The following is a 27,333-nucleotide window of genomic DNA, read 5'->3' as shown; positions in this document are numbered from 1 at the left end:
CGTTCTGGCTAAAACACGGGGAACAAAAGTTGACGCGAATGGATATGACCCGAGGGAATGCCCTCGTTTCGTGCATAAGTGCGCTTTGGCGTGTGCGTGCTCGTGTGTGTGTGCGTGTGCGTACGTGCGTGTGTGTTCGCGCGTTTGTGCTTGCGATACCATACCGCCAGCCTGCCCTGTTCGAGCATACCAGTGCAGTAGCATAGACTTGATCCAGTGGTCGACAAGCACGCCAATGACCGCGATGAACTCACCGTGGCCATCGTTCGGTTTGTCATTCGCTCCTTAACAATGCTCCTTAACAAGTTTAGGAAGCCCAAAGTGAATGCGCAAAATGATCTGCAATGTACTGCGGATATTCGTAAAGCGTACTGTGTTGGCAAGGTGTCGTGACCAACTTTAAGTCTACAAGATTTTTATATCTATACAGTGGCTTAATTTTCAGCAAGTGATCAGGTGGAAGAATTGCTTGAGAATGCAACAAAGAAACTCCGAGATAGGAATGATAGATTAATTCCAGCAATACAGAGCTTCGAGTGGCACCATATCTACCCCAACGAAGTAGCAAATGTGAATGTGCCTAGAAGCAACACAAGTAAATCAGCCTAGAGGCGCTTCTTGTAAGAATGCACTAAGCTTTCTTAGTACCAATTCATAACTAACGACCATTCCTAATATAACAGGCTCCGTTTTTGAGAGACTGGGTACCAGGAAAGACACTATCCACCAAGCAAACAAAAGATTTAAACTTAACCAACTGTGCAAATAGTTGGAAACTAGTGGACTATTTTAGGTGGAGGGCAATTTTTGCCACGAACCTCCAGCATGTCACTTATGAAAGCCTCTGTTGGTTCCCTCTGACCAGTAAATTGCGAAAGCACATTTCTGAGCTCTCGTTTTGTAATTCCCTGCTCCAACCATGTGGGTCGCTATTTCTCAATCGATCCAGCTACACTTAACAGCATCAGGTCGTGCTGCCACCCTTACGTGGCCGGGAAAGGCAATGTGGGAGGCTTGCTGTTCGAAAGGGCGCTGGCATCCGCTGGCACGGCTCCAGCGGCTGCTCGGACTTGGTCTGGAAGCGGCGAGAGCGTGGAAGACATGGAAGGCAGCAGTGCCGCCTTGTTTAGAACAGGCTCGCCCTTCGCCGGCGTCCAGCCTGCGGACCAGTCTGTGACGCACTGACGCCGCAGCCTCTCCATGTACTGGCACTCGACGTGGGCGTCCCGGTTCGGGCCCCAGCGCATAGATGGCATCAGGCACATCGTGGGCTCCTGACACGCGCACACAGAAACCCAAGTGCACAGTTAACGACTTGTAGCGTTAATAGGGATAGGGCAGAGAGTTTGCGCAAAGGAGGAGGGGATGAGAATGTGGGTTGTCTAAAACATGGCAGCTATGACCTGTTTTCAGCTCTGCAATTCGTCCGGCGCTGGAGGAGAGATATAAACTAGAAAAGTGAGCATGACGTCATGCAAGCGAACTCTGTGTGAACCATTCCCGTCGTTTTCCCCTCGCAGTATCGGCCGAACGCGTGACCTCTGAGAATCAGTGGCCGGGAATGTTTGGTTCGGTTCCGGTAGTTCTTAATCGATGCACACTTGTTCGGCTGCCCTGCCCACGAGCGCTTCTTTCTCGAGCTTTCTGCCCGACCCAAAAGTCGTCGGAGAGAAATCTGGGGACTTATGCTGGAAATTTTTGCTGGGGAAGATCTGCTTTTGCCATGGTACCATGGAGGACGACGCGCTTTGCTCCGTTTAAGGGCCACTTAAAACTTCCGTCCAAACGGGGTGATTGCGGCCGATACAGTGTTTGTAATGGCGAAGCTGCAGTTTTTTGTCGTCAGTGGTTGGCCCGTGTCACTGCGGCTCACGTAACGAGGTTTGCCACGTCGAGGTGCGCCTTCGGCGCTCACTATTTCGCCGGCGTCACCACAGTCAGTGCCACGCCCTTCGACGACCAGGAGGCGATCTTTACAGTACTTACCACATGGCCAAACTCTGCGTATAAACATGAATTTCAGCATAACATGCAAACGGATATTTTACAATAAAGGGGCTGGCAGTAACAAAGCGCCATTATTCGTGGGTCTGCGGCTGCTAAAGCGGGATCTACCTAAACCCCCTTCGCCCCTCCAACCCTGCACCCACCCACCCCCCGGATGCGCGCCGGCCTTCTCCGCTCCTGCTGGCTGGAACCCTCTGTGCCAGACCTGGTGGTGAAGCAACGCATGCGCACGACAGTCGGGCAATTACGAAAAAGAAGCTCCCGTGCCCTGCCCTGTGTCTGTAGAGCGAGTGCACTAAAACCTACCACGCGCTCTAACGTGACCATTACGTGCTGGGCCAATACATTTGACTTCAATCGTGTGGCGCGATGCTCTCTTCTAAGTATTGCCTTCGTACATGCTCCTGCTTATACAGTACGCAACAGCGTCGGCTTCGACATCTGGGCCCGAATTCCCAAAAACTTCTTACCCTACAATTGTTCGTAAGGAAGAATTTCAGCCAATCCGGATGCAAGACTTGTTATTATCTAAGGCGGCCGGCCAATTGCAAAGAGCACTTACGAAAGAAAAGCTTTGTGAATCTTGCCCCTGTTTCTGTCACTCTTAAAGAACAGTCGCAGGGTGCTGTATTTGGACACCACCTGGTCAAATGTTTGTAATCATTTCTTTCGAAATTATTTAGTGTCTTTTTATACACACTTAATTGACAGTACTTGCCATCTATCGTGGTTTCTCTGAGATAGACGTAGTTCAGCGTGCGCACATGCTCGGTCATGTTTATGAGCGGTCTCACCCATCTACTCGACACGAACGAGGCCACGGCGTACACTGGCACAAAGCCAAAGCCCGCCAGAGCCAGGCCAAGCACCAGGTCTTTCAGCCAGGCAGGGTAGATGTATCCCTCGTAAGACGAGCCTGGGTTGTACATCATGCTTGACAGAGCCAGTGCCTGCGAAAAAAAAATGAGGAAAGCGATGTAAGTGAGTGCGAGCGGTGCACGGCGGTCACGTACGAGCCAGCGGTTAGGCCCTATTGCCCGCCAAGGGCTATATATACCTTCAGAGCCCCGAAAGATGCATTTTGATTTCGTCATTTAAACCTGCTATCTATCCAGCGCCCAGACAGAGGCCAACAGATGGTGTAAGGCTTAACAACGCCGAACAACGTATCAGCGGTTTCTTCTTTCGTCTAATCCCCCCCATTTGGCATTTAAAAAGACACTTCACCATTCATCAAGCCTTATATATAAGGACAGTTAATGGGTATATCACGGTTTGTCGCCATGTTGACGAAGTTTTGTAGATACACGCAGCCCATGGTGCTCCTAAGCATAACGAGAAGCTAGTTCACTTCCTCTTACAACAGTGGCTTTCTACGTCACGTGACAAGCTGCCGGAACTATCAAAAGTGTGGGCTTAGAAAGTACCGACAAGTGACCTCTCGCATGTTCCGAAATGTTGGGAAGCTCTAAACGTGAAAACCTGCTGGAACTTTCGAAACGAACAGCTCCACTTTTAAAATGCTGAAAGTTAGCGCTTGCGGCTCCTCTGTCCATCTCTTGGTCTGCGTTAATACTCTTTCATCGTGTACCTACCTGCCCAGTCTGCTTTCGTCAGGACATAAACCCTGCCCGTGCAGTAACTCAATTAAATGGATTTTATTCAAAAAACATCTATTTAGAATACATTCCTCGGAAGGCACCGCACACACTCCGACGTGTTCCTAGGAGATCAAAGAAGGTTGTTTCAAGGGCTCAAACTTAGTCTTTATGCTTTTATTGCGATAGCAATTACGCGGACGCTCAAGGCACATTCGCGCCGTCGTCGTTGCCACCGCCGTCGGCCCCGTCGTGCTGACGCGGTATTGGCGCGCGTCGAGGGTGAGAAGGTCTCCAGAGACGCGAGAGAAGTGCAGTGCCTTTAGCGGCATAAAGGAAGACGCCAATCGGAGGCACCCCCATGCTTCTCCCAATCGACTCTGCAGCGGAACCGGGGCAGAGTTCCGCCTCCCACTACTGTTCACCAGCGTCGTGCGCAAAGCACTGGGGCATCTTCGATTTGTCGTCCCGGACCTGTCCAGGACTGCCCGGGACACTGCGTACGCAACGCTCATTGCCGGAAAGCACCGTTTCGGCCAGTCCGGGACTGTCGGGTACGGATAATTGAAGAGGCCCACTAGCGTTCCCGCTGAGCAGCTGTGTTCATACCACACCGTGGTGCATATCGCTGGTGGTCCAAGCAGAACGGACAGTACTCTTCAAGCTACACATGCAGACGGAGCTCAAACCTTTCGATCTCCTTTTGTGCACCACTGAGGTGCGACGCCTGCAATGCCGGGGGGGGGCATCACGCTAGCATTGTGGGACGCCTGATAGCTGCCAAGCCGCAGCAGTAGTCACCCGGGCTGTGTCGCGCCAACAAGTAGCCCTCGAGTATTCTTGGAACGCCACCTGATAGGAAGCCTACATGAAACGGCGTTGCATGTAGGTTCCCTACCGCCTGAGGAGCTTGAGCGCCACGCGAAACCTTGTGATCGCTTCTCAATGCATCTCTCTTCGGGCAAAACTGTCCTTTTTTTATTAGTCTACATTTGTCGCCCACCTGCCATTGTGCTCCGAAATTAGTTAATTAATGAGCTTGAGAAACATAAGGCCTTTACTCACCGTGAGCGAGATTGGCAGCACGATGCTCCAGGCGAGGCGCAGGGCGATGTTGGGCGTCGCGTTCGTCATGGTCTGGGCATCGATGACCAGGCGACGCACACCTGACAGTAAGGAGACCAAATTTCCTACCTTGTTGCGAAAGTCGCTGACTGTATATAGCGAGTTCGTAGTCACCTTAACAAAAACGTTGCCTCTTTCGAGTCTTAGTAATGTTTTAAGTGTCTGTTTCGGTGACGTAAATATCCTGTAAGCTGTCTTGATCTCATTCCTCAAGAATAGTTTGAATCACCTCTATCCGTCACCTCTATCCCATTTTGTCCCGAGGAGGACATAGAACTTTCATCGGGCGAGGAGAAAGGGCGCGCGGCGAGCCTTTTCTCCTTTCTGGCTTGTGCAAGCCGGCCCGGCAATGCTTGAATGTGTTGCCGTCGCGTTTGGAGATGTTTTAGCGCGTTCTCCGTGAAATTTGCCTGTTGCTGTTTGGAGATGTTTTAGGGCGTTCTCCGTGAAATTTACGTGATGTCATCTCATACGAGGTCTTAAAAAGCCTCAGTTTCGCCCGAAAGGCGAAGCATCAATTGCGATAGCAAATCAGTAGAGGGTTATACGCAGTAAGGATAGTAGTTTTATCGGCTGCATAAGCTTGGACATATTCGCTTACTAATTTAGTTAACAAGCATGGTATCAGCGCGCACAAGCAAACATGGATAAATCACACTCGATGACCGCCGACAACCAATGTCAAAACGCTGGCGTGAGCAAGCGCCGCGGGAGCAGCGACCGAAGGTTCGTGCGGTCTATCGCTTCAGCGGAATCTGAGCGGCGAAAGCACAGCGCATAGAAAGGTAAGAGCCGTGTGCAGATCGCTTTCAAGATACGGTGCGATCGACAGCCCTCAGCCGCGCAAAGTACAAGTACGCAGTTGGTGGCAGAGTAGAATCCGCGCCCCCTCCCTCCCTCGCTGCCTACCGGTTTTCCTCCTTTCGCGTGGGAGATGTGCGAGTAAAAACGCGCGAGGGACGCGCGCTTTCACGGGGAGCGAACATACAGTGGAGAGTAAACGCGACTTCTTTCGTCGCGCGAAAGGCCGCGGGGGGACGGGAGGGAGAGAGGGGAGGCGACGTTTAGCTGCGGCACCAAATGCGTATCTTGCGACCGGGCGCAAGGGGAACTGGCGACCCAATCACAGTCTGAGAAAATTTCACATAAAAGGCATGCGCTGCCGATGTTGTGTTTCATGACATTTGTTTATGGGCTCTCATTCTCAAAATTCTGAGGAGCTGTATAAACTTGGACATGTAGCACCACCAGCAACGCGCAGAACTGTTGTCGACGGCGGCGGCGTTTTGCCCGCGTTCGCACCAAACTCGTGCGGCCTTGGTGACGTGTTTATGAAGAACGTGCCAACATTTGCCGTATACCATATGGCGGTGTACCGTAGCGACCATAATGCCATAGTCCCTGTGGTCACTAAATAAATGAAAACCACCGGATCATATATATTTCTCATTCTTTAATAGTTCAAATAACCAATTACACCATCACATCCTAATAGTCATTATTGGAAATACATAATTCCCACCATAGCCTTCGCTGGTCTTCCATCTCCACCCCAGTGGAAGGGCTGACAGTTCTTTATGCGCTGTTCCTGCAGCGAGAACGTGCCTTGAATGTGCAAGTAAAGTATGCTCGCAAGCGAGCAGAGCTCATGTAGGTTTGAACATTGGACTAGTGAATGTGGTGCTCTGATGAAAGAAAATAGCGCATGCTTCATTTTTTTTTCATCGTGAAATGAAGCGCTGAGGGTGTGTATATACCGAGAGAAGGTGCCTTCGATTTATTCCTACTATTACAGCGAAGCTGTATGTGGCTAGCCGATTCGTCCGTCTGTCGCCTGTATGCCGAAAACGAGCAGTATAAAAGCCTGCACTGTCGGCGCACAACATTCCGACGTTCGGCGACGAGTATGGTGAGGACGAAGAAGCAACTGTCTCCGGAAGAAGAAGCGGCGCGGCATGAAAGACGACGGGAAGCTGCTCGTGCATGGGCCCAACGACGACGTGCCGACCCACAGTTCGGAGCAAGGGAAGCCGAACCTAAGCGACGGCGAGTGTGAGTGAAAAACATTTATTGTCGCTATATACAAAGAGAGAGTTTGGGACGAGCCAGAAGGGCCCGCCCCGTACAAAGTCTAGGAGGGGTTCCTATTCCGGGACCCCTGTGGCTTTTGCGGCAGCCCGGGCTCGGTCCACCAGGGCACGTTGGTCCTGTATGGCCGAGCAGCCGAGCAGGGCAGCGTCCCAGCTCTCTCGGGAAGGATGGGGGTGGGGGAGGTAGGCCGGGTTGTTGGGCATTCCCATACCATGTGGTAGGTGTCCGCGGACACGTTCCCACAGTGCGGGCACTCGCCTGAAAAAGCTGAATTAAAATGCTTCAGTACTGCCGGGCACAGTACTGTGTTGGTATAGAGGCGCAGGAGCCAGCGCTCCTCTGCCTTCGTGAGGCCTTTACACGGGGGAGGATACCGGCCGTGAGAAGATTGGTAGAAAATAGAATTTTGCCGGAAATTAATAGCCGAATTGAAATCCTGGTCCTCTATATGCGACGGATGAGGCGATGCCCGGTAGTTAAGCGCGCGGGCGGTAGCGTCTGCTACCTCATTTCCCTCGATCCCCGCATGTGCTGGGGCGCAGATGACGGTTCGCCGGGTCGGGTAACCCTGGTACTCACATCGGTGAAGAATTTTAAAGGCACGATACGGAATGCGTCCCTGCTGCAGGTTGCGACAGGCTTCCCTAGAGTCGGTGATGATGACTCGGGAAGCTGGATCCGCGGCGGCTAGCGCGATGGCGACTTCCTCCGCGTGTGTTATGTTAGGGGCACGGAAAGTGGGGCCCTGTACTGGTTCGTTTTGGTGGATGATAGCTGCCGTATACCAGCCCCCATGGTGCGGGCCAGCTGCATCGGTGTAGAATACCCCCGGCCGGGTGCCGTACCGCTCGGAAATGGACGCCGCACGCGCGAGGCGGCGGCCATCGCGAAGATCCGAAGACCCCGAGTTTCGAGTTAGGGATGTGGTGCTCAAAACATTTAATAATTCTTGAGCCTTATGTTTACAGCCTATTGATGCATCACCTCAATATCACGTAGGGTGGCCGGGAGCTTATGGCTTTCAGCGACTCTTAGGGCCCAGCCCTCCAGCTGATTTTGTGCAGCCGGGTCCGAACTGGACACTGCGACCTCCCATCGCTATATGTCGGTGAATTGCCATTCGGAGGGTGGCTCGAGCTCAGAGCAAATGTAAAGGATCGAGTGAGGGAGGCGGCGTCGCGGCAACGGTACGAAGAGACTAATCGGGAAGTATAAAACCCAAGTTGAAGCCGCCAGCTCTGTTGTTTCATCGGTCTTCGCGACGTTAAGTCGGTGAAGCTGCGCTGCTTTTTTTCTATTAGTCATAGGAGTTAAAAGATATATTCTGCACGAACTATGTTTTACAGTGTCTCCTTCTTTTTAAAAATTGTAGTAGTGCTAAAGAAATAACTCGTTCGATATATACGGAAACGCAGAACGACTGCTGTGGTCGCGCCTGGTAGCATGGATGTAACTTTCGTTGGAACATTTGGCTCTTTTGTAAGTGGACTGCAGGTGGTGATCTGATAATGCCGTGGGCGCTATATGAATATTGGGGCAAAATAATTTTTGCATCCCACCCACCATGCGAGCCTAGGCCAAATTGGCCCATCAAAAGAGGCGCAGCAGGGGATTCCGTTTCAATCTTCCTCGTGCACTAAACTATGAGTGCAGTCACTTTCATAAGTATGCTGTGCTAGGGAGCCTACATACAAGCGCCGTTTTAGCGTGGTGACAACACCAAACTTTTTTGACCGCTATTTACCGCCAAATTTGGTGCGTAGTCATTTTGGTCCACAGTCTTTCTGCCTTTTTTTTTGTCACGCTCTGATATACTAGATGTTGGCACGCGATCTAGTCAATTTCTTTAATTTAGTTTTCCGCCAGTGAGCACAAGAAACCTACATACATCTTTAATCTACTAGTTGCCTTTTCCTTTTATTTTAGCACATCAAACTTACTTTTCTATTGCATGTCGTGCGACACATATAAAGCAACAAGTTATAAGGCACGATGGCGTGCTCGTGGTAGTATTATCTCACGCCAAGAATGTGAACTGCATTAAGCATTCTCGTTGCCTTCCAGTTGTACATAATATATAAAGGGTGTTTTTCGAAGTGTGCTGTAATAAAGACTGTCCTTGCTAGTCTGTTTAACTAAAACGTAGACGTGCCGTGTACGGCGCTCAGACGCGCCATTTGTCTCTGGCTGCTGAGGCCGAAGTTTATTAAAAGAAGTTAATTAATTTCACGTCACCAAGGGTTGCGGGAAATGTGGTCTGTCAGCTGGTCTTCCGCCATTTTGTGCCCCAGATTTAACACGCCAATTTAGCTGGCCGCGGCAAGTACCCTTACAAAGGCTGTCACCACCCTAAAACAGCGCTTGCATGTAGGCTCCCTATACTGTGCCTTTGCGAAGCGCCTAACTCACCGAGCGTCTCTATGCGCTAGTTAACACGAGAGGAATCGGTAAAGGTGCTTTATCCGACTTTTAACAGCGGAGCTGTTCTTAGTCGAACGTGCGCCGTCAGGCAGGAGCAGAGCCGGAGAGCTCACGCGACCAGGAGAGGATGATAGCCGCGCCGGGGAAAGGGCAGGTCTTGTGACCAGCGGAGGAGGAGAGGCGCGCTGGGGGAAGAGGCGACCAAGGCGAGGGCGCGCAATCGGGGGAGGAGGCGACCACAGTGTGCATTCGCGGCCGCTAGGCTGGCCCGAACGGCGCTACTTGCGGGGAATGGGACGCGTCGGCGTCCACGGGCGACGGCGTTCCTAGCGCGTTGCGGGGGATGGGACGCGTTGGCTTTCACGAGTGACGGCGTTCCTAGCGCGTTTCGGGGGATGGGACGCGATCTGTCAAAACAGCGGAGATGTGGTCATTCCTTCGGTCTACCTACCTACCACAGCGAAAGCCTACCACAGCGAAAAAAAGAAATATACGCGACAATCGCAGAAACAAAACGAGCACAGCTCCACTGTTTCGGACAGATTTCACTTCGTGGAAATCACCAAACGTTACAGAACCTACACAGAGTTCAACAACTGAACCTAGTCTATTAATATTGGTGGTAGCTACAGTATGCGAAAGTTTCTGGAAATTTCTATTGCCTGTGCAAACATGCTACGCCCATTAACAGAAGAAGTGTGCGTACACGTTGTGAACCATTTCGGCTCCATCGGTTTTTACTTGGCGAAGAGCAGCGGTGTCTGTAAATTGCCGGCGTGAATTGGAAAATCTTCTCACTATCTGATCGCTTGGTGTAAGAACTAAAACATAAGAGCGCTCATGTACGGCCAACGTAATGCAACCCCAAAGCATGTAAGTGCCTATCGTTATAAAATATTAGCATCAAACACCGCCACGGTTCTCACGCATTTCAAGTCTAGTAGACGTGAAGTCACTATGCTATTACTACGTTAGCCTCCTGTATAAGGCCGCAATGCCACACGACGTCAAGTGTACCAGAAAGCTGGAAGAACACCAACATTATACTAATCCACAAGAATGGAGACGTTAAAGAATTGAAGAATTATATATAGACCCATTAGCTTGCTTTCAGTATTGCATAAAATATTCACCAAAATAATTTCCAATAGAATTAGGACAACGCTTGACTTCAGCCAACCAAGAGAACAGGCTGGCTTCAGGAAGGGATATTCTACGATGATTCATATCCATGTCATCAATTAGGTAATCGACAAATCTGCGGAGTAAAATCAACATCTCTATATGGCTTTCATAGATTATGAAAAGGCATTTGATTCCGTAGAGATAACAGCAGTCATAGAGGCATTGTGTAATCAAGGAGTACAGAAGGCATACGTGAATATCTTGGCAAATATCTACAAAGATTCCACAGCTACGTTGGTTCTCCACAATGAAAACTAGAAAGTTACCTATCAAGAAAGGAGTCAGGCAAGGAGACACAATCTCTCCAATGCTATTCACTGCATGCTTAGAAGTATTCAAGCTCTTAGACTGGGAAGGCTCACGAGTGAGGATCAACGGCGAATATCTCAGCAACCTTCGGTTTACAGATGACATTGCCCTATTCAGCAACAATGCGGACGAATTACAACAAATGGGACCTTAACCGAGAAAGTGTAAGTGTGGGGTTCAAGATTATTATGCAGAAGACAACGGTCATGTTCAAAAGCCAGGCAACAGAACAAAAATTCTGGATCGTTAGTCAGCCTCTAGAGTCTGTAAAGGAGTACGTTTATCTAGGTCAATTACTCACAGGGGACCCTGATCATGATAAGGAAATTTACAGAAGAATAAAATTGGGTTGGACTGCATACGGCAGGCATTGCCAAATCCTGACTGGGAGCTTACTACTGTCGTTGAAAGAAAGTTGTACGATCATTGCGTTCTACCTGTGGTAACATATGGGTCAGAAACTTGGAGGTTAATAAAGAAGCTCGAGAACAAGTTGAGGACCGCACAAAGAGCGATGGAACGAAATATGTTAGGCATAACATTAGGAGACAGGAAGAGTGCGGTGTGGATCAGAGAGCAAACGGGGATAGCAGATATTCTAATTGACATTAAGAGAAAAATGGAGCTGGGCAGCTCACGTAATGCGTAGGATGGATAACTGGTGGACCATTAGAGCTACAGAATGGATACCAAGAGAAGGGAAGGGCAGTCGAGGATGGCAGAAAACTCGGTGGGGTGATGAAGTTAGGAAACTTGCAGGTGCAAGTTGGAATGAGCTAGCGCACGACAGGGGTAATAAGAGATCGCAGGGAGAGGCCTTCGTGCTGCAGTGGACATAAATATAGGCTGATGATGATGATGATTATGATGATGATAAGGCCGATGGTGTTGGTCAACACAATGATCACTGTGATTGGTAAACCAGCGCCATACATATAAGATCTGTGCTTCGGCATTGCCTTTTGGCCATGTAAAGCAGTAACGTCCAAAGGGGATCGCAATAAAGGACTCCGACGGATATTTGTGAGGACGCAATTTCTGTAAAACGGGTGAGTGCGTCGTAGAGGACGGGACGACCAAGACCGAACAACAAAAAAATGGTTTTTATCCTCGTCTTTTGCTTTAAAAAAACCTGTCAGCCCTTACACTGGGGTGGAGATGGAATACCAGCGAAGCAGTACTATGGTGGGAATTATGTATTTCCATTTGTGACTATTAAGATGTGATGGTATAATTGGCTATTTGAACTATTAAAGAATGAGAAATATATATGATCTGGTAGTTTTCATTTATTTAGTGACCACAGGGATCATGGCCTTATGGTCGCTACGCTACACCGCCATAGGGTGTACGGCAAAGGTTGGCACGTTCTTCATAAACACGTCACCAACGCCGCGCGCGTTCGGTGCGAACGCGGGCAAAACGCTGCCGCCGTCGACAACAATCGTGCGCGTTGTTGGTGCGACCGCACACAACCGCTGTCAAAACGCTGGCTATGTGACGGAACGGCTACACGCCGTTGTCGACTCTGTTAGGGGAGAGGCGGGCGAGAGCCCAGAGAGAGTCGGCGGCTGAGGCCGGCAGGGCTGCGCGCATGCGCTGCAGTGGGAGAGTAGTAGTAGTAGTAGTAGTAGTAGTAGTGATTTTATTGAAGAAGACAATGACGCTTATTTCTGCTGCCCAATAGGGAGCACGGCGCAGCGTCAGGGGAAGGGGAAAAAAGTTTTCGCAGTTTCACCTAAAAGGCGAAGCATCAATTGCGATAGCAAATTTGTAGAGAGCTATACGGAGTAATGATAGTAGCTTTATCAGCTGTTTAAACTTGGACATGCAGCAGCACCGGCAACACGCAGAACTGTTGTCGACGCCGTCGGCGTTTTGCCCGCGTTCGCACAAAATGCGCGCGGCGTTGGTGACTGTTGCCGGAGCCTCTAGGCAGTTGGTGCCGCAGCTAAACGTCGCTGCTTCTCTTCCCTCCCCCTCCCCCCCCCCCCACGGCCTTTCGTGCGTCGGAAGAAAGCGCGTTTGCTTTTCATATATGGTGATTGTAAAGGAGGAAAGAGACGCCTACTTCTGCAGCCCTTAAGGGAGCACGGCGCAGAACGCGCGTTTGTTCTCCGCCGTGGGTTCACTCCCCGTGAAAGCGCGCGTCCCTCGCGCCCTTTCACTCGCACATACAGCGTTCGGCGGCGCGCGGCGACGATTTCATCTCCATTGACGTCATACGGAACCTCACGGCGACGGCGACGGCGACGCCGACGGCAGAAATCTGCTTTGGAGTGTCCATATAATTGCTATCGCAATAAAAGGAGATAAAGATGTTGAAAGGAAGGGAAGAGAAGGAGAAGTCGCAAGAGTCTCATCCGATCATGGAGGGGGCTGGTGATGGAGGCGGTGGCCTGCTGGGGGCAAGCGCTTAGCGATGGGCGGTGATTCCGTTCAATTCCACCAACTCCAAAAGGCTATGGAGAGCTCGGAGGTGGGGAGGCGACGGGAACAGGAGGTCGCTGGTTGTCGCAGCAGGTAGACCCTGTTGTCTGTAGGCAGTGATGACCCTTGAGCGGTCCTGTGCCAGCGCTGGGCAAGCACAGAGAAGGTGCTCGAGGGTCTCGGAGTCGCCGCAACGTTCGCAGGCCGGTGAAGTGGAGCGTCCCTTGGCGTGCAGCCGCGCCGCCGTCCAGACACAGCCTAGTGCGCAGTCGAAACAACGTTGCGCGTTCCCTTCTGGTAAGGCCACACTCTGGAAGTGGCCTGGGACCGTTGCAATTTGCCACTCTGGCATCCGGGTGGACGGTTGTGAGCAGTTTTTTTCAGGCGCTGCCTTGAAAAATCCGAGGAAGCGACTGCTCGTGTGAGCGGCACTTCAGGATGGTGGGCGGTTTTGGCGAGGGTATCCGCTGCCTCATTACCGGCTATTCCCATATGGGAAGGCAGCCAATGAAATGAGATGGTGACCCCCGTGGCAGCCAATGCCAAGAACTTCAGTGGGAGAGCGTGCCCGCACACGCACAGTCTAGGGTGCCTCGATGCCCTTCCGCCCACAGCTCCCTTTCCACTGGGAAGTCGCGTTTGGTCTCCGCCGTGCGTGCGCTCTCCGTGAAAGCGCGCGTCCCTCGCCCTCGCGCGCTTTCACTCGCACACACAGCATACGGCCAATGAGAGTTTTTTTCTATCTCCGGACGCGACCATCGAACAGTGAGCCCTTAACAGTTTCGCTGTAAAAGGAAGCACGGCGCAGAACGCGCGTTTGTTCTCCGCCGTGCGTTCACTCCCCGCGAAAGAGCGCGTCCCTCGCGCCCTTTCACTCTCACATACAGCGTTCGGCGGCGCGCGGCGACGATTTCATTTCCATTGACGTCATACGGAACCTCACGGCGACGGCGACGGCGACGGCAGAAATCTGCTTTTGAGTGTCCATATAATTGCTATCGCAATAAAACAATGACTAACCTTGTAATAAAACCTCGCATGGTCGGGCCGCATGTTCGCACCCATGCGCAATATAGAACAAACAGATATATATAACCCAGCATCTACCACTGCTTCGGACGTTTGCGCAGTCCGCGTACAGCGACACACTCGACAAACGAGGTAGTCGCGCAATGTAACTGCAGATAAGAATTTCAACGCTTGGAGTTTGTTAGACAAGATGAGATGATTATAATGGTGCCAGACGTCTTTGAGAAGTCCAAGAACACCGAGCCAACAACCCATCCTGAATCGATAGATCGTTTGACTTAGGGAAAGCAGGGCAAACAGTATAGCTTCCCACGCGAAAACCAAATTGACATGCCTTCAGGAAATAAAATTTTTGCGGGTATTTCTTCAAGAGTATTAAATTTTTTTTCGATAACTTATTAAGTGAAGAAATAATACAGATGGGACGATAATTGGAAAGAAAGGAGAAAAGCAGGAAGGTGGATCAACGAACGGGAAATCTGGTTTGCTAGCCTACACCTGGCGAAAGGGCGAGGCGGAGGTAAAAGGTAAGTAGAGAGCGAGAGCACTGAAACACGATCACAGCCGTTGTCGATCACAGCACAGGATCACGTGCGGCGCAATGGACACCAATCCAGGCTACAGCCATTGTGTAGGTCTTCCTTTCTTGAAAACTGAACCAGTGCCTTCGATGGCTTATGAGGTGGGCATTCTTAAATGGCTTTCTGTGATCAAAGCGAGCTAGCGCAGTTGCGAGCTATCGTCCCTGTAGCCAGGACAGACAGACACACACGGAACGTATTGAGAGGCCTCCTCACGACAACGTTCATCATAAGTTATTTGGGAAAGAAAATGGGCTTTTGGTTGTTTGTGCCATATTTATAGCCGGCGTAGAGCGTTACGGTCACTTTAAGGTTTTTTTTTCCTTGTTTTTTTATAATATAAATTGTTGTCCTTAAAAACGTGACTAATGTATACATACGATATTATATAGACCACACGAAGACCCGTTCAAAATAAGTTTCTGGTGTGACGATGCCGACATAATGATAAAGTGAATGATACCGCTTTGGAAGCGTTTCTCGTTCGAGAGATCTCGATCAGATTCTGTCCATCATGGAAGGTGGAACTTATCGTTTGCTTTTGTCAGGAAGAAGTACATCCGGACGGGTAGCTTGACTCCGCTGACGTACTGTTCTGCTTGTATACAGCAATTTCCTCCTATATACGGTTATGCAGACCATCGGAAAGACACCGGTTAACTACAGAAATGTATTGTAAAGTGCTATACACTAACGACGTACCAAGCTACAGTCACCATCAAACGCGCTAATGTGCTATTCCTGAGGATAAATTGCGCAGAACGAGCAAAAGGTTGAGTGATTGAGTGATTGATTGATTGATTGATTGATTGATTGATTGATTGATTGATTGATTGATTGATTGATTGATTTATCATCCACTGGTTCCAACTTCCGAAAGTAACAATGGTGCTATGATATACGCCGTAGTACAAGGTACGAATTCTTTTGCGACCCGTGAAATAAGTATATGAAAGTTTTATTGCGATAGCAATTATATGGACACTCCAAGCGAATTTATGCCGTCGCCGTGAGGTCCCGTATAAAGTCCAAGGGCGATAAAATCGTCGCCGCGCGCCGTATGCTGTATGTGTGAGTGAAAGCGCGCGATGGACGAGCGCTTTCACGAAGAGCGAACGCACGGCGGAGTGCAAACGTCGCGCGACGTAAGAAGTCGCGCGATAGGCCGTGGGGGGATGGGAGCGTGGAAGCAGGGCGACGTTATGCTGCGGCACCAACTGCGTATCTTGCGACCGGGCGCAAAGTCAACTGGCGACTCACTTTCGCACGCGAGAGGAGGAAAGCGGGAAGGTAGCGCGGAAGGGAGGGGGCGCGGCTTCTACTCTGCCAGCAACTGCGTACTTGTACTTTGCGCAGCTGAGGGCTGTCGTGCACACCGTATCTTGAAAGCGATCTCCACACGGCCTGTGTATGCGCTGCGCTTTCGGCCGCTCAGTTTCTGTTGAAGCGATAGATCGCACGAACCTTCGCTCGCTGCTGTGGCCGCGCTTGCTGCATGCCAGCGTTTTGACAGCGGTTGTCTGCGGTCATCGAGTGCCTTGTTACAGTGCACGCGCTTCCCGTGGTAAGCGCAAGTGTGGACCGCACATGCGCCATTCTCTCCCTTTGTTTTTCCCCTGCCATTTCCCTCTTTTCTTTGGTGTATATATATTCGCTACGGAAAATAAACGTGGCTATTCTGCATGGTGACACGGACCACTTCTTGTCAGAGGCGGCGTGACCGCCGCCAACGTAACAGACCTATTCTTGTTTGCTTGTGCGCGCTGACACCATGCTTGTTAATTCAGTTCGTAAGCGAATGTGTCCAAGTTTGTACAGCCGATAAAACTACTATCCTTACTCCGTATAGCTCTCTACTAATTTGCTCTCGCAATTGATGCTTCGCTTTTCGGGCGAAACGGACTTTTTTAGCATTTCGCCTTCGTCAAAATGTGGCTGGTGCCTCCGCGATCGGCAATCGAACCCTCACCTTGAGCTGAACAATAGAACGCTATAACTTCTTCACAACAACTGGAGCGAAAGATTAGTGGACATTGCCAACTGGCCATTCATTACGTCATCTACCGATCTCTCCTCACTTTCACATCATTGTCATAAACGGATAGGTCTTCGATTCAGCCTACTTGGTCTCCCTGGTACTTGCTACTGCAACTATATAGGAAACGCTGTGGCGGTGCAGCAGTACTGCGAGCATTCCTTTTATGGGTAGTGTCGTAGTTTAGCCAAGTGCTCGCTCCCACCCGGTGCGTCATTAAATTGCCCACAATCAGGGGCAGACGGCCTCCATTCCACACGGGCGACTGCGCCTACCGTAGACCCTGGTGACGACCAACACTTCGACCAGGTTGACGAGCAAGTAGAGCGTCCCCTTGAAGTGGTCGTCCAGCAGGTCGGCCAGGTACGGCCCCGCCTGAAGGTAAGGAGCGCACATAACAGGATACATCAATCACGGAGTTGAGGCAGCCTGCGCTTACAGTGTCGTGAAAACTTAAAAAACATAACTGATCTGCAACACAACTCTTTAAAATAAATGAAACACAGAATAAAAAAAGCGATAATCAAACTGCATAGTTATGAGGGACATCGTTAGTGGATGGCTCCGGATTAATTCTGACCACTTCGGGTTGTTTAAAGTGCACCCAAATCAGATCGCACCACTGTTATCTTTATCCTTTTTTTTATTTCACCTCCATTGGAGTGCAGCCGCCCCAGCCACCGAGAATCGAACCTACGATTTCGTGCTCAGCAGCTGAGCGCCATAGCCACTGAGTCGCAGAAGTGCGCTGTTCCTTGAGCGTCCTCCTTTGTTTTTAATTAGTTTAAATTTGTTTCTTAAAACGATTTACCTACTTTTTCTAAAGCCATACCTTCTCTCAAGGCATGGCTTGAGGTTCAAGGTGAAAGCGTGTAAAAAATTTCCCTCAGGGATCTTGTGTATACATCGCTGTCGGTCAGTTCCCGTTCTCAGTTGAAATCGACCTACATTGAACTTCTCGAGTGCAATCGAAGGAGGAGACACAAACGAGCCCTGTATCAAGTTCGAAGCTACAGTGGGCTTGGATTAACGAGTATAGCGGCGCTGTATCTGCGATGAGTTGGATTTTCATTGACTCTAGCACGCTCAAACGTAACAGTGAGGAAATGTTTATCGTCAGCACGACGTAGAGAACTTCACACTTTCACGGTGAAAATGCTTCCAGTGCTACGTTTTGAGGTTTCTATCTCCAAAACGCTATATGAAATGACCACCAATGCCTGCCTGTCTACTCAAACAATACAAGAGACACAGAAGCCCTACATCTATTCACATACGTTCGCTTATCTCTGCATACACCTTACCATTCTTCCCCGACGAGGATCAATCGTCTCTTACGTCCAGGTGACCTCGCTTCGCCGGTACCTCAAAGTGTCCATCAACCTGATTTAGTGTTGGCCTAGCTTATCAGTGATGCCGTGCATGAACGTAAACATTGGCTGACATCACACGTTGCACATGATAAAAGTAAACGCAAATGCACGTATCATCATTAGTTAAGAGTGTGTAATCGACCGATTCGCGAAAGCATCGCTTCACATTTATTCTAGCATGTTCAATAGGTCTGTATAGTATTTTTTTTATTTCAGGACTGTTCTCACAAGAAATGTACAAACCGCACGGTACATAAATGAACATATTGCTCGAGACGCGATTACGGGGCAGCAAGCGAGATAGCACTTGGTCCGCTAAGGCTTCCGCGCGCTCGGGTTTAACTGTGTGTCAGAAGATGGCGCACACCAGGTGCGGCTGTTCACGTCTTCGGCATTGAAGTATTCCGTGACTTGTATTCTACTTACGCGGACAGGCTAAAATTGCCGAATATCCTGCTTTCTTGCGCCGTCTTTTCAACAAGATACCCACGCGAGCGCCATTGCTTCACACACAATGAAGGTTAATGTTTTCGATGAAACGCAGCTGTAAGGCAAATGAAACAATTTTTTAGAAGTAAGTAAATAATTTTAGCTATATATTTACTAAATTAATCGCAATGACCACCCTGTATTTCCGCCGTATATCCTCTTAGATTACATTGTTTCTTTTTCTGTTTGCTTTGTTTTTCAAATCCTGACTAGCTTAACTGCGACGCCTTGTCTACTTCATTCTACTTTGTTCTTTCACTTAGTGCGCTCTATGCATTCATGATTTTTTCCTCACATCGTGCTACCTTACGTGCTATCTACGCTGTAGTACAGTAGTGTATTCACGCCCCTTGCGCCTATAATGCGCCTGCGTTAGATGTCCAGAAAATCGCGCAGCAAGATTGCGTTGCAGAGGAAAATGCAGTGTCGCCATTTGTTAGACCCTTCCAAATTTTTATTTGATTGATTGACTGATTTATTCGTTTATTTATTTATATAACCGACCAAAACAAACACTCTGGTTACGAGAGAGGCCATACTGAAGGGCTCCGGACTACTTTCGATCACCTATAGGGTTTTGTAACGGACAGCCGCAATACAGCATACGAGGGTTCTCGCAAGGGCCACCGCGGTGTGTAGTACATGTGTGCACCCACCCCAGAGCAGAGCGGCAGACTGAGCGCGTAGACGAGCAGGCACAGCGCCCCCCTGGCCAACACGGTCCGCTCAGCGAACGCCGGGAAGTCGACCACCAGCACCTCCATCACCACTTCCTGCATGATCACCTGCGCAGAGAGAGAGAGAGAGAGATGTCATTCAGAGGTGAATCGCTAAACAGAACGCTAAATCGTGCTTGTTGACTCGCTGTTACACCACGTGATACGCAGTTACATCGTTCATTAAAGAGCAGCAGGTCAATTCCCATTGGCTGCGACGCCAAGCCACAAACGATGCCTTGACGAAGCAGAGCTGGCGAAAGGAGAACCTGCTGCCGCGATAGCACGCCAGGCATTCCGTGAGGGGAGAGGGCATCGCCACGACGCCACGTCACACTCTCTCTCGGAAGCCGGCGCACGGTACGTATCTCACTCTCTCTATCTCTCTCACCCTCACTTGGCTGCTGCGCTCGCCTGTCGGCCTTGGTGGCTGCTGCTGATTCCTCAGTCGTCGCGCAGGACGTCGGTGGGATGCGGCGTTGTCACCGCAGGCTGCTGCTTGCTGGCAGCACGTACCGCTATGGTACATTACTTCGCCGCGCAAAACCCGAAGGCCCGCTCAGCGGCGTTCAATTGGACATTAATGTTTTCTCGTTCACAACTCATAAGTGCTTAGGTGTCCTCGTATTTTTTTAATTACGGTAATTACGCAGATACCTTTGCAAATTACTCCTTATTAAAAAGTTAACTTGAACACTCTAACATAAACATAACCCACGGTTTGGGCGAATTAGTATTGCGTGACGTTTTGTTGAACACCAGCACCTTGTTGAGTTGCGCTAGTGTCAACAGAACATCATGTAAACATAGCGTCACTACAGCATATACTCCTTTATTCTTATAATACTGGTGCAGCTAAAAGAAGACCCTGTATGCGCATATGCAAACGTACACTTGCTGCGGTATATATGATTTTGATAATATACACTACTTGTTCCATATTAGAAAATGATAAAGAACACTCACGGATACAGTGGACAAGTTCGTATGCTTTCGTATGGCTTTTCTACGTACATTATATTGAGGGTACAATCGCGAGCAAAAGTATGAAGACCACGGCGTCAGCAAAAAATTAAACTATATGCAAGCGCAGCTCCGTGGCCTGGAATTGGTTTAATACACTGTATTGGTCAAACATGCGCAGAAGGCGCGCGCTCTTGATTTTAGCCGGAATGCCCAGGCTGCGAAGAAAAAAAAAAGAAAAATCACGGCACCTTTGGTCCCAAACCCTTTGCTCGCGACTGTACAATGACCATAACGAGAGACAATATAAATTGCGCGAGCTATCAGGTTTAATCGTACCGCTGTTTATTCGCACTGCTGGACATTATTTTGTTTCCTAACTACTGCGATATTAAGCTGAAATACCCTTCGCGATGTGTTTCAACAGCTGCCTACGATTTCTGACAAGCGCATGCCGGTTAAGAGCACGATTAAGAACAGAGTTAAACATAAGGCACGGGTGCTGCCGGCTGGTCTGACAGCTTGAGCACCACGTGTTCCACATCGCGACCTGAAAAAGCGCGATTACGTTGCCGAAACAACAGATTAAGATGGTTTAGGTTACCATACAAAAGCATCATACGGGCTGTTGAGAGACGCCGCAGTGGAGATCCGCGTACGCTGACCAGCCACTTAACATGCACATAAAGCTCCGTACGCGAGCCTTTTCGATTTCCTCCCCGTTGAAAGGCTGCCACAGCGGTCGGGAATCGCACACGCGACATCGCGCCCAGCAGCATGCAGAGCCACAGCCACTCAGCTACAGAGGCGGGTCGACACTCGAGAGACGACAGCAGCGGAATAGGGCTAAGATGCTGTTGAGCGTTGAAGTAAGCTACACAGCGCTTAAGGAAGTAAGAATCGCAGAGTGCGCTGCTCACCAAGTCGAAGATTCCCGTGAGGAACATGAGGCTGAAATAGAGGACGGAGAACGACCGCTCGGGTTCCAGGAGGAGAAGCGCCTGGACCACGGACACGAAGTGGGCCTCCTTGGCTGCGATCACGGGTGCAGTTGCGGCAGTAAGAATCACGTAAATGTAAAAAAAAAATAGCCAGCTAAGTGGCACTAGCTGCAACCACGTGGCGAGAGGGACGCACACAGAAACCTAATAAATCATCCTGGACATGTAGCCGATACCACCCCTTTAGCGCAAAGAATTTGAAGCAAGTGTGAAACAGGAGCTGCTACCTTCAGCCCTTTAAAATAGACAGGGGCTGCCTCAACGCAGATAGAGGGGCTTGAATAAAAGTATACGCAGCCGCTGTGTCCCGATTCGCATCACTATAATAAGGTTGTACAAAACTTCCGCAACGCGTTTGCATGTGACGAAACAGGCAGCTGCAAGTGAGAGAATTGCGCCAACGGAGCGAGGCCCGACTCACGCTCGAAGTAGGCGTCCAACTCGGTGTCCGTTCTCTCCGAGACCAGGAAGAGAAGGAGGAAGACCATGGCCGTCGACATGAGCGTCGTCGCGAAGTTGGTCCACGCAAGGATGGGCGCCACACTGCGAAGGTAGCAAGCTAGGGGTCCACACGTTGGCCAAACTTAAGCGCTATCCCCGTCCATCTCCCAGAACAGTTGAATAGAAAGCAGCTTTCAGATATAGGAGGCCACAGTTCCTTAGACATGCAAATAGCCAGCAGGTCACCGCTGGGCATGAGCGCAACGTAAACCACGTCTTGGGTTTTGCCGACTACAGATGCACGTTGAGCTTGTTAGCGGATTGTCAGAGCTTCTTGCGGATATATGTGGAACGAATGGTGATCTTCAAGGGGTCCTTTCTATTTATCTGTTTATTTTGGCTGACAATACATGATTGCCATGGAGCTGGATACGAAAGGCGGCGTCAACGGTCAACTAGGGCCTCTTGCACCACAAAATTCATTCACTACGAAACGCAACGGCATTGAAGACGAAAATACAACATAAGCTCGTTGCAGAAAGTACAGGCTAGAAAATACAGGTTAAGTTAGGAAATACAACATCAGTGTAAAAAATACTGGTCTTCACAATGTTCGATGATACGACTTATCTGCCGGTCACAATACGGATAGTAATTTGATATACTAAGGGCAGCTCAGTAGCAATACTATAGGAGCGTGGCTCAAACAGGAAAACAGGTACATAGAAAAACAAGGAGATAACCAAATCGAAAGAAGGAGACATGCGGCCATAATAAATCCGATCCTTACGAGGGTTCTACAAATATGACGTCGTAGGAGCAGTACGGAAAGTGGGAATGATTGCCGGACTTAGGTTTGCCAATTTGGTGCTGTGCTTAAAATTTGAATTGCAGCCAGGACTGGTGATTGATCATAGGCCTGCTCTAAGGTTAGCCCAGGGACCCGGAAAAAAACCGAAACAAACGAAGCAGTAAAGGGAGAAACGGCTGGGTCTCCTTTGATGTGCACAAGGCTCAGAGAAAAATCTGCTTCGAAAGACCACTGCAGAATATGAACGAAAATAGATGGGCGGCTAGCTTGTCTACATACCTGCAAAGAAAAAACGTTGACTAACAGGAAAGGTAAAAAACTTGGAAACTATAATCAGTAAATACAGGAACGTGAAGAAGGTGAACAACCGATTTTAATTGGTCATTCCGTACGACGCCAGCAGTTAATGAAGTAAAGGAAAGCATAGGGGAATTATTTGTTCGCTGTTGTTTTATTGATAAGAATTGATAAGATAAAGGGTAATGAAAGTGTATATGAGAGACCTTGCCACCGGATGGAGCCGAACACACACCTTCCGCATAACGCGTGCGTTGCTCTACCGATTCCGCTACGGAAGCGGCTATTCCCGCGACCACATTTTTGGGTATTGGGCCCCCGTTCTTGGTTAGCGTTGCGCGTTGTCTAACGTGCCTTTCTGTTGGTCCATCGTTCTGCCTGCACTACAACAAAGCAGTCGGGTTGAGAGTTTCGTCAGATGCAGAAACAGTGCAATGGATAGAAGACACGGAGAGGAAGCCAGCTTGAAACAATATCGAAAGGCAAAAAAAATGAAATTAAAAATTTCGTGATAATTCAAAGCGACGTTCTTGTTTTTCTAAGCCATGTGACGGTGTCCGAGAACGCACAGTCATCAGGAAAAAGTTGTGTTCTGTTGCAGACAAATCGCGCGTGGCGTCTACAAACGGTGCAGAGACATTCAGTGTGTTTTGGTAGATTGTCAGAGAATGTCGACTTTCTCTCAGAGAAACCCCTTATGGGTTTCCTTCGTGGTAATTTCAGGCGGTTGACTATTTTCCGCTTTCATGAAATAAGAAATGCACGTACCAACGCACGTCGCTGAAGAAGCTGTTCCAGCTGGCGAGGCGCAAGAAGGACCGGGAGCAGCCCACGCTGTACAGACTCTGCTGCGTGGCCACCCTCCAGGACTGGGACAAATCACATCAAATCAAATCAGTCGAGGTTTATTTCTCAGTACACCATATACATACATAAATTCTGACCCGCGTAAGCATATTGTCTGACCTGGATAAGCATATTGTGCTTAGCCACACTGCTTAGCCATATTGGAGCTCCTGAGCTGCACAAAGTACAGCTCAGGCGTTCGTGATGCCTCCCTCGAGCACCCATTTCGAAAATAGCATAGCAGTGGGTCACCTGGGGGACCGAAGGCAGCTTTGTATTCTCGTGAGGCCTAGCGACAGAACACCACGTGAAAGTCAGTCGTGCGGAAAAGCGCAAGGTGGAGGGAAAATTCTCGTCCACCCGAATGTATAGCATGAAGCGACCAAAGAAACCCATACAAATTTCTTAGAAAGGAAGCATCACAGTTGCAGAAAACTTCGTCTTGGTTCGAACCCGGGACCAACACATTTCCGGACGGTCGATCTGCTAGCCTCGTGGTTAGCTCAGACTAGCGCCTGACTACCGTCAGTCTATACCGATTTGCTAACCACGAGGCTAGTAAATCGCAGCGTCATGGCGAATTAATCGACAACTCGAAGAACGGGGCCACTGAATATGGCAAATTCATTCTGCGAAAGCCCGCAAGGTGGATTTTCCATGTCATGAACCTTCCTGCACCTTGCGCGCTTTGGCAGAACTGATGTGCCATATTCAGTCTCGTCTCCCTGTGCCTCGAATGGTCGAATAATTCATCCTCACTTTGGGGTCTGCTGCCTGTGGAGCTCAGATAGTAGAGCGACCGTCCCGGAAATGCGTTGGTACCAGGTTCAATCTCCAAACAGGGCATTATTTTTTTTCAGCTGCAAAACTTTCTTTTGGATAAATTCGTGTTTGTTTCCTTTATAGCTTCGTGCCATAGTCGGGGGGGGGACAATTTTCCCTTTGAGCACATTATATGTCGGGCAACGGGTTTCCCATTTTGTAGTTAATCGAAGTTCTTTACCTTCCATTACGGTAACAGCTGCATGGGCTTGGATATCTCGGTTGTTAGCGGGGGCTCTCGGGTTGTCCATAAGTTGGTTGGCAAAGTAACCAAAGCTCAGTCAGATTACTCACAAAATATTAGCTTTAGCTTAAGAACCACTACGACTAACGCTGGTCAAAATCAGACTCAGCCGGACTCACTCGAAGAGAGACCCACCAGAAGTCAGACCACGCCGAACTTTCACGGACTGACTCCGCCAAACTCAAGTTCAGGCAAACACGCACAGGCTTACACTCACTTGCGGTCAAAATGAGACTCGCAGAACAATCAGCTCGATTCGACTCAAGGATTCGTAGGCTCAGACTCGCTGTGACTTACGGAATGACGGGCTCAGGCTAGCCGAAACTCTTCTAATCACGATACCACTCAAAACACGCCGCTTCAGACTTACTGGTCGCAGCCGTTAGTCGTCGTCTGCCGCGTCGCAACGAAGTTTAACTGAAGACACCCAATGGCGCTGCAAGTTTAACTACCATTTTTACATGTGGATCCTCCTACGGAGCATGTACGGGATACACGTGTCAGTGGATCCCCGTTGTCTGCGGTTTCGCAATACGAACTTCGCCTCCGCTCGGCAGGTACGGCAGTGAGCGAAAATATGCCACATTTTGCAGTGCTCCTGGCAAAGTTTTTAGAAGTGTAAAGCATTTGGTGATGATGTTTACGTCGCAAGGTGACTATAGACATGATTAAAAAAGATCAGTTCCGTTCAAACTGAAGTACTTTCCTTTGAGATCACCACATGGCTGTTAGCGTTAATTATCGTAGATTCTCACATCTACACTCTTAAAAAAAAGGTCGTAGTAGTTACTACCTAGTGTCACATCATTAGTATACACCTGCTACCTTAGTATAACGGCAGTTGGTTACGATAAAGTTAGTAACCTCACCGACTAGACAAGCTAGTCACTGTTACTATACAGGGTGATTGATCATTTTTAAGTTTTACGAAATTTTTAGAAATCGCCTGTGGCAGGTAGCGTAATTCTTGTCATTGAGCTGGGTTATTCGATGAGGCGGACATTAGTAGCACGAGAAATCGAAACACATATTCAACTTATTAACAAAAAATCACTAATGAGCTTGTCAGTTTATGATGATGATATGTGGTTTTTTGTGGCGCAAGGGCCAGGTATGGCCAAAGAGCGCCATGACTGATAATGTTGTGTTAAGCGCTGATTGATTAGTTGCGATGATAGGATGTAACATGGCTGTAAAGTGGCCTAAAATCAATCGCTATCGTAGAAGCGTAAAACGATATATAGTATAAAATTATGATAGTGATATGTGGAGTGGTCTATGGGTACAGTACGAATGACAAGTGATCATGAGGCTAAAATGCAAGAGAATGGAAATAGCACGTATGCCTCCTTCAGGCCTTTGAGCCCAAAGGCTGTGAGGCAGGTGCTTTCTTTAACGCAGCTACCGCAGCAAAAACCTCTGTTAAGAGGCCGTGCTACGGATTGCCTGGGTTAATTACTTTACGACACATATTGCAATTTACGGATTGTAGCCGGTGAGCTTGTCAGGCGTATCCACTTGGAATGACTTTCCAGAATGACACCGGTTTGGAGATATGCGCCATCAAACTCGCCGTAAATGTGCACTGTTGTTCCACTTACTTTTTTACCAAAATGCTGTTTTATACATTGAAGCACAAAGGCAATTGGAACGTCCATGTATTTCATCCCACACTTTGGGAAATAATATCCCGAAACTGATGTCATCCTGGAAATTAATTTCAAGTGGATGCGTCTTGTAAACTCACCGGCTACAATTCGTAAATTGCAATATGTGTCGTAAAGTAGGAAGAAGAAGAAGGCGCCGAGTAGTGCGGACGTGGATTCATCGGCTCCTGCTTTCATCAATGTTTTCGACCGGATTTCCTGAATAGGAACCAAGACAACTATTTGTCGACGCAGCAGGTCGCAAGGAACCTACCGATATCGGAATTTTATCGTAAGTGGACTTTTCACCGTATTGAGAGTTTGTGATCTTTCGACGACGGCGAGGTGACGCGGTTAGGCCTAGGCCTAACCCAGGTGAAGTGGGGCGGGATGCCCGAAGTAGAGATGGTTGAAGGGGTGGAAATCACCAACGAAGAAGCGAATCGGCCAGGATGGACCACAGCGTTAAGAAGGAACAAGAAGACTCGACTTGAGGTCTCCACCTCGTCGGGAAGTGCAGCACGTTTTGGCGAGAGGGGCAACAGCCGCACCACCGCTCCGCAGGGCGTAGCGAAACGCCTCTCGGCCGCTTCAAGGCTTCCTCGACTCCCGAGGGACACTATACGCATCATTATCAGACCGAGGGATGGCCTGAATGTAACAAAGGCCAGTCAAATACGTTTCGCGCAAGCCCTGGCTATGGCGGCAGCGTTGGCTCCGGCGGAAACGGAGGGCGATATCATCTGCCCGAACACAGCTCAGAATATCTTTGTGGTTTACACGCCGCTCAAGAAGAATGCAGATGCTACGCAGGGATTCAACAAGTTCGCCTGAGCGAAGGAACGTACAAGGTGTTGTCTTACTTAGCCGCCC

General features: G+C 49.3%; 2 protein-coding genes across 2 annotated transcripts in view; both read right to left on the bottom strand.

Moving 5' to 3' along the window:
• Positions 1-787: 787 nt before the first annotated feature.
• Positions 788-2,947, bottom strand: LOC125940593 (uncharacterized). Its single transcript, XM_049656956.1, has 2 exons — positions 2,802-2,947; positions 788-1,274 (listed from the first exon to the last, which is right to left on the bottom strand). Exons 1-2 carry the CDS (start codon positions 2,937-2,939, stop codon positions 984-986), a joined length of 429 nt encoding a protein of 142 aa, XP_049512913.1. The 5' UTR covers positions 2,940-2,947; the 3' UTR covers positions 788-983.
• Positions 2,948-4,269: 1,322 nt separating this feature from the next.
• Positions 4,270-27,333, bottom strand: part of LOC119431767 (sodium- and chloride-dependent transporter XTRP3) — a 46,553-nt gene continuing 23,489 nt past the window's right edge. The window contains exons 7-13 of the mRNA XM_037699233.2: positions 23,671-23,771; positions 21,775-21,896; positions 21,273-21,385; positions 19,330-19,458; positions 17,087-17,186; positions 4,671-4,771; positions 4,270-4,332 (exon numbers count right to left, since the gene is read on the bottom strand). Coding sequence (XP_037555161.2) covers positions 4,270-4,332; positions 4,671-4,771; positions 17,087-17,186; positions 19,330-19,458; positions 21,273-21,385; positions 21,775-21,896; positions 23,671-23,771 — 729 coding nt within the window. The remainder of the gene's footprint in view (positions 4,333-4,670; positions 4,772-17,086; positions 17,187-19,329; positions 19,459-21,272; positions 21,386-21,774; positions 21,897-23,670; positions 23,772-27,333) is intronic.

Source organism: Dermacentor silvarum, chromosome 10, assembly GCF_013339745.2.
Source record: "Dermacentor silvarum isolate Dsil-2018 chromosome 10, BIME_Dsil_1.4, whole genome shotgun sequence".
NCBI lineage: Eukaryota > Metazoa > Arthropoda > Arachnida > Ixodida > Ixodidae > Dermacentor > Dermacentor silvarum.
Note: the sequence above shows the minus strand (reverse complement) of the source record. Positions and strands in the feature narration are given on the sequence as shown.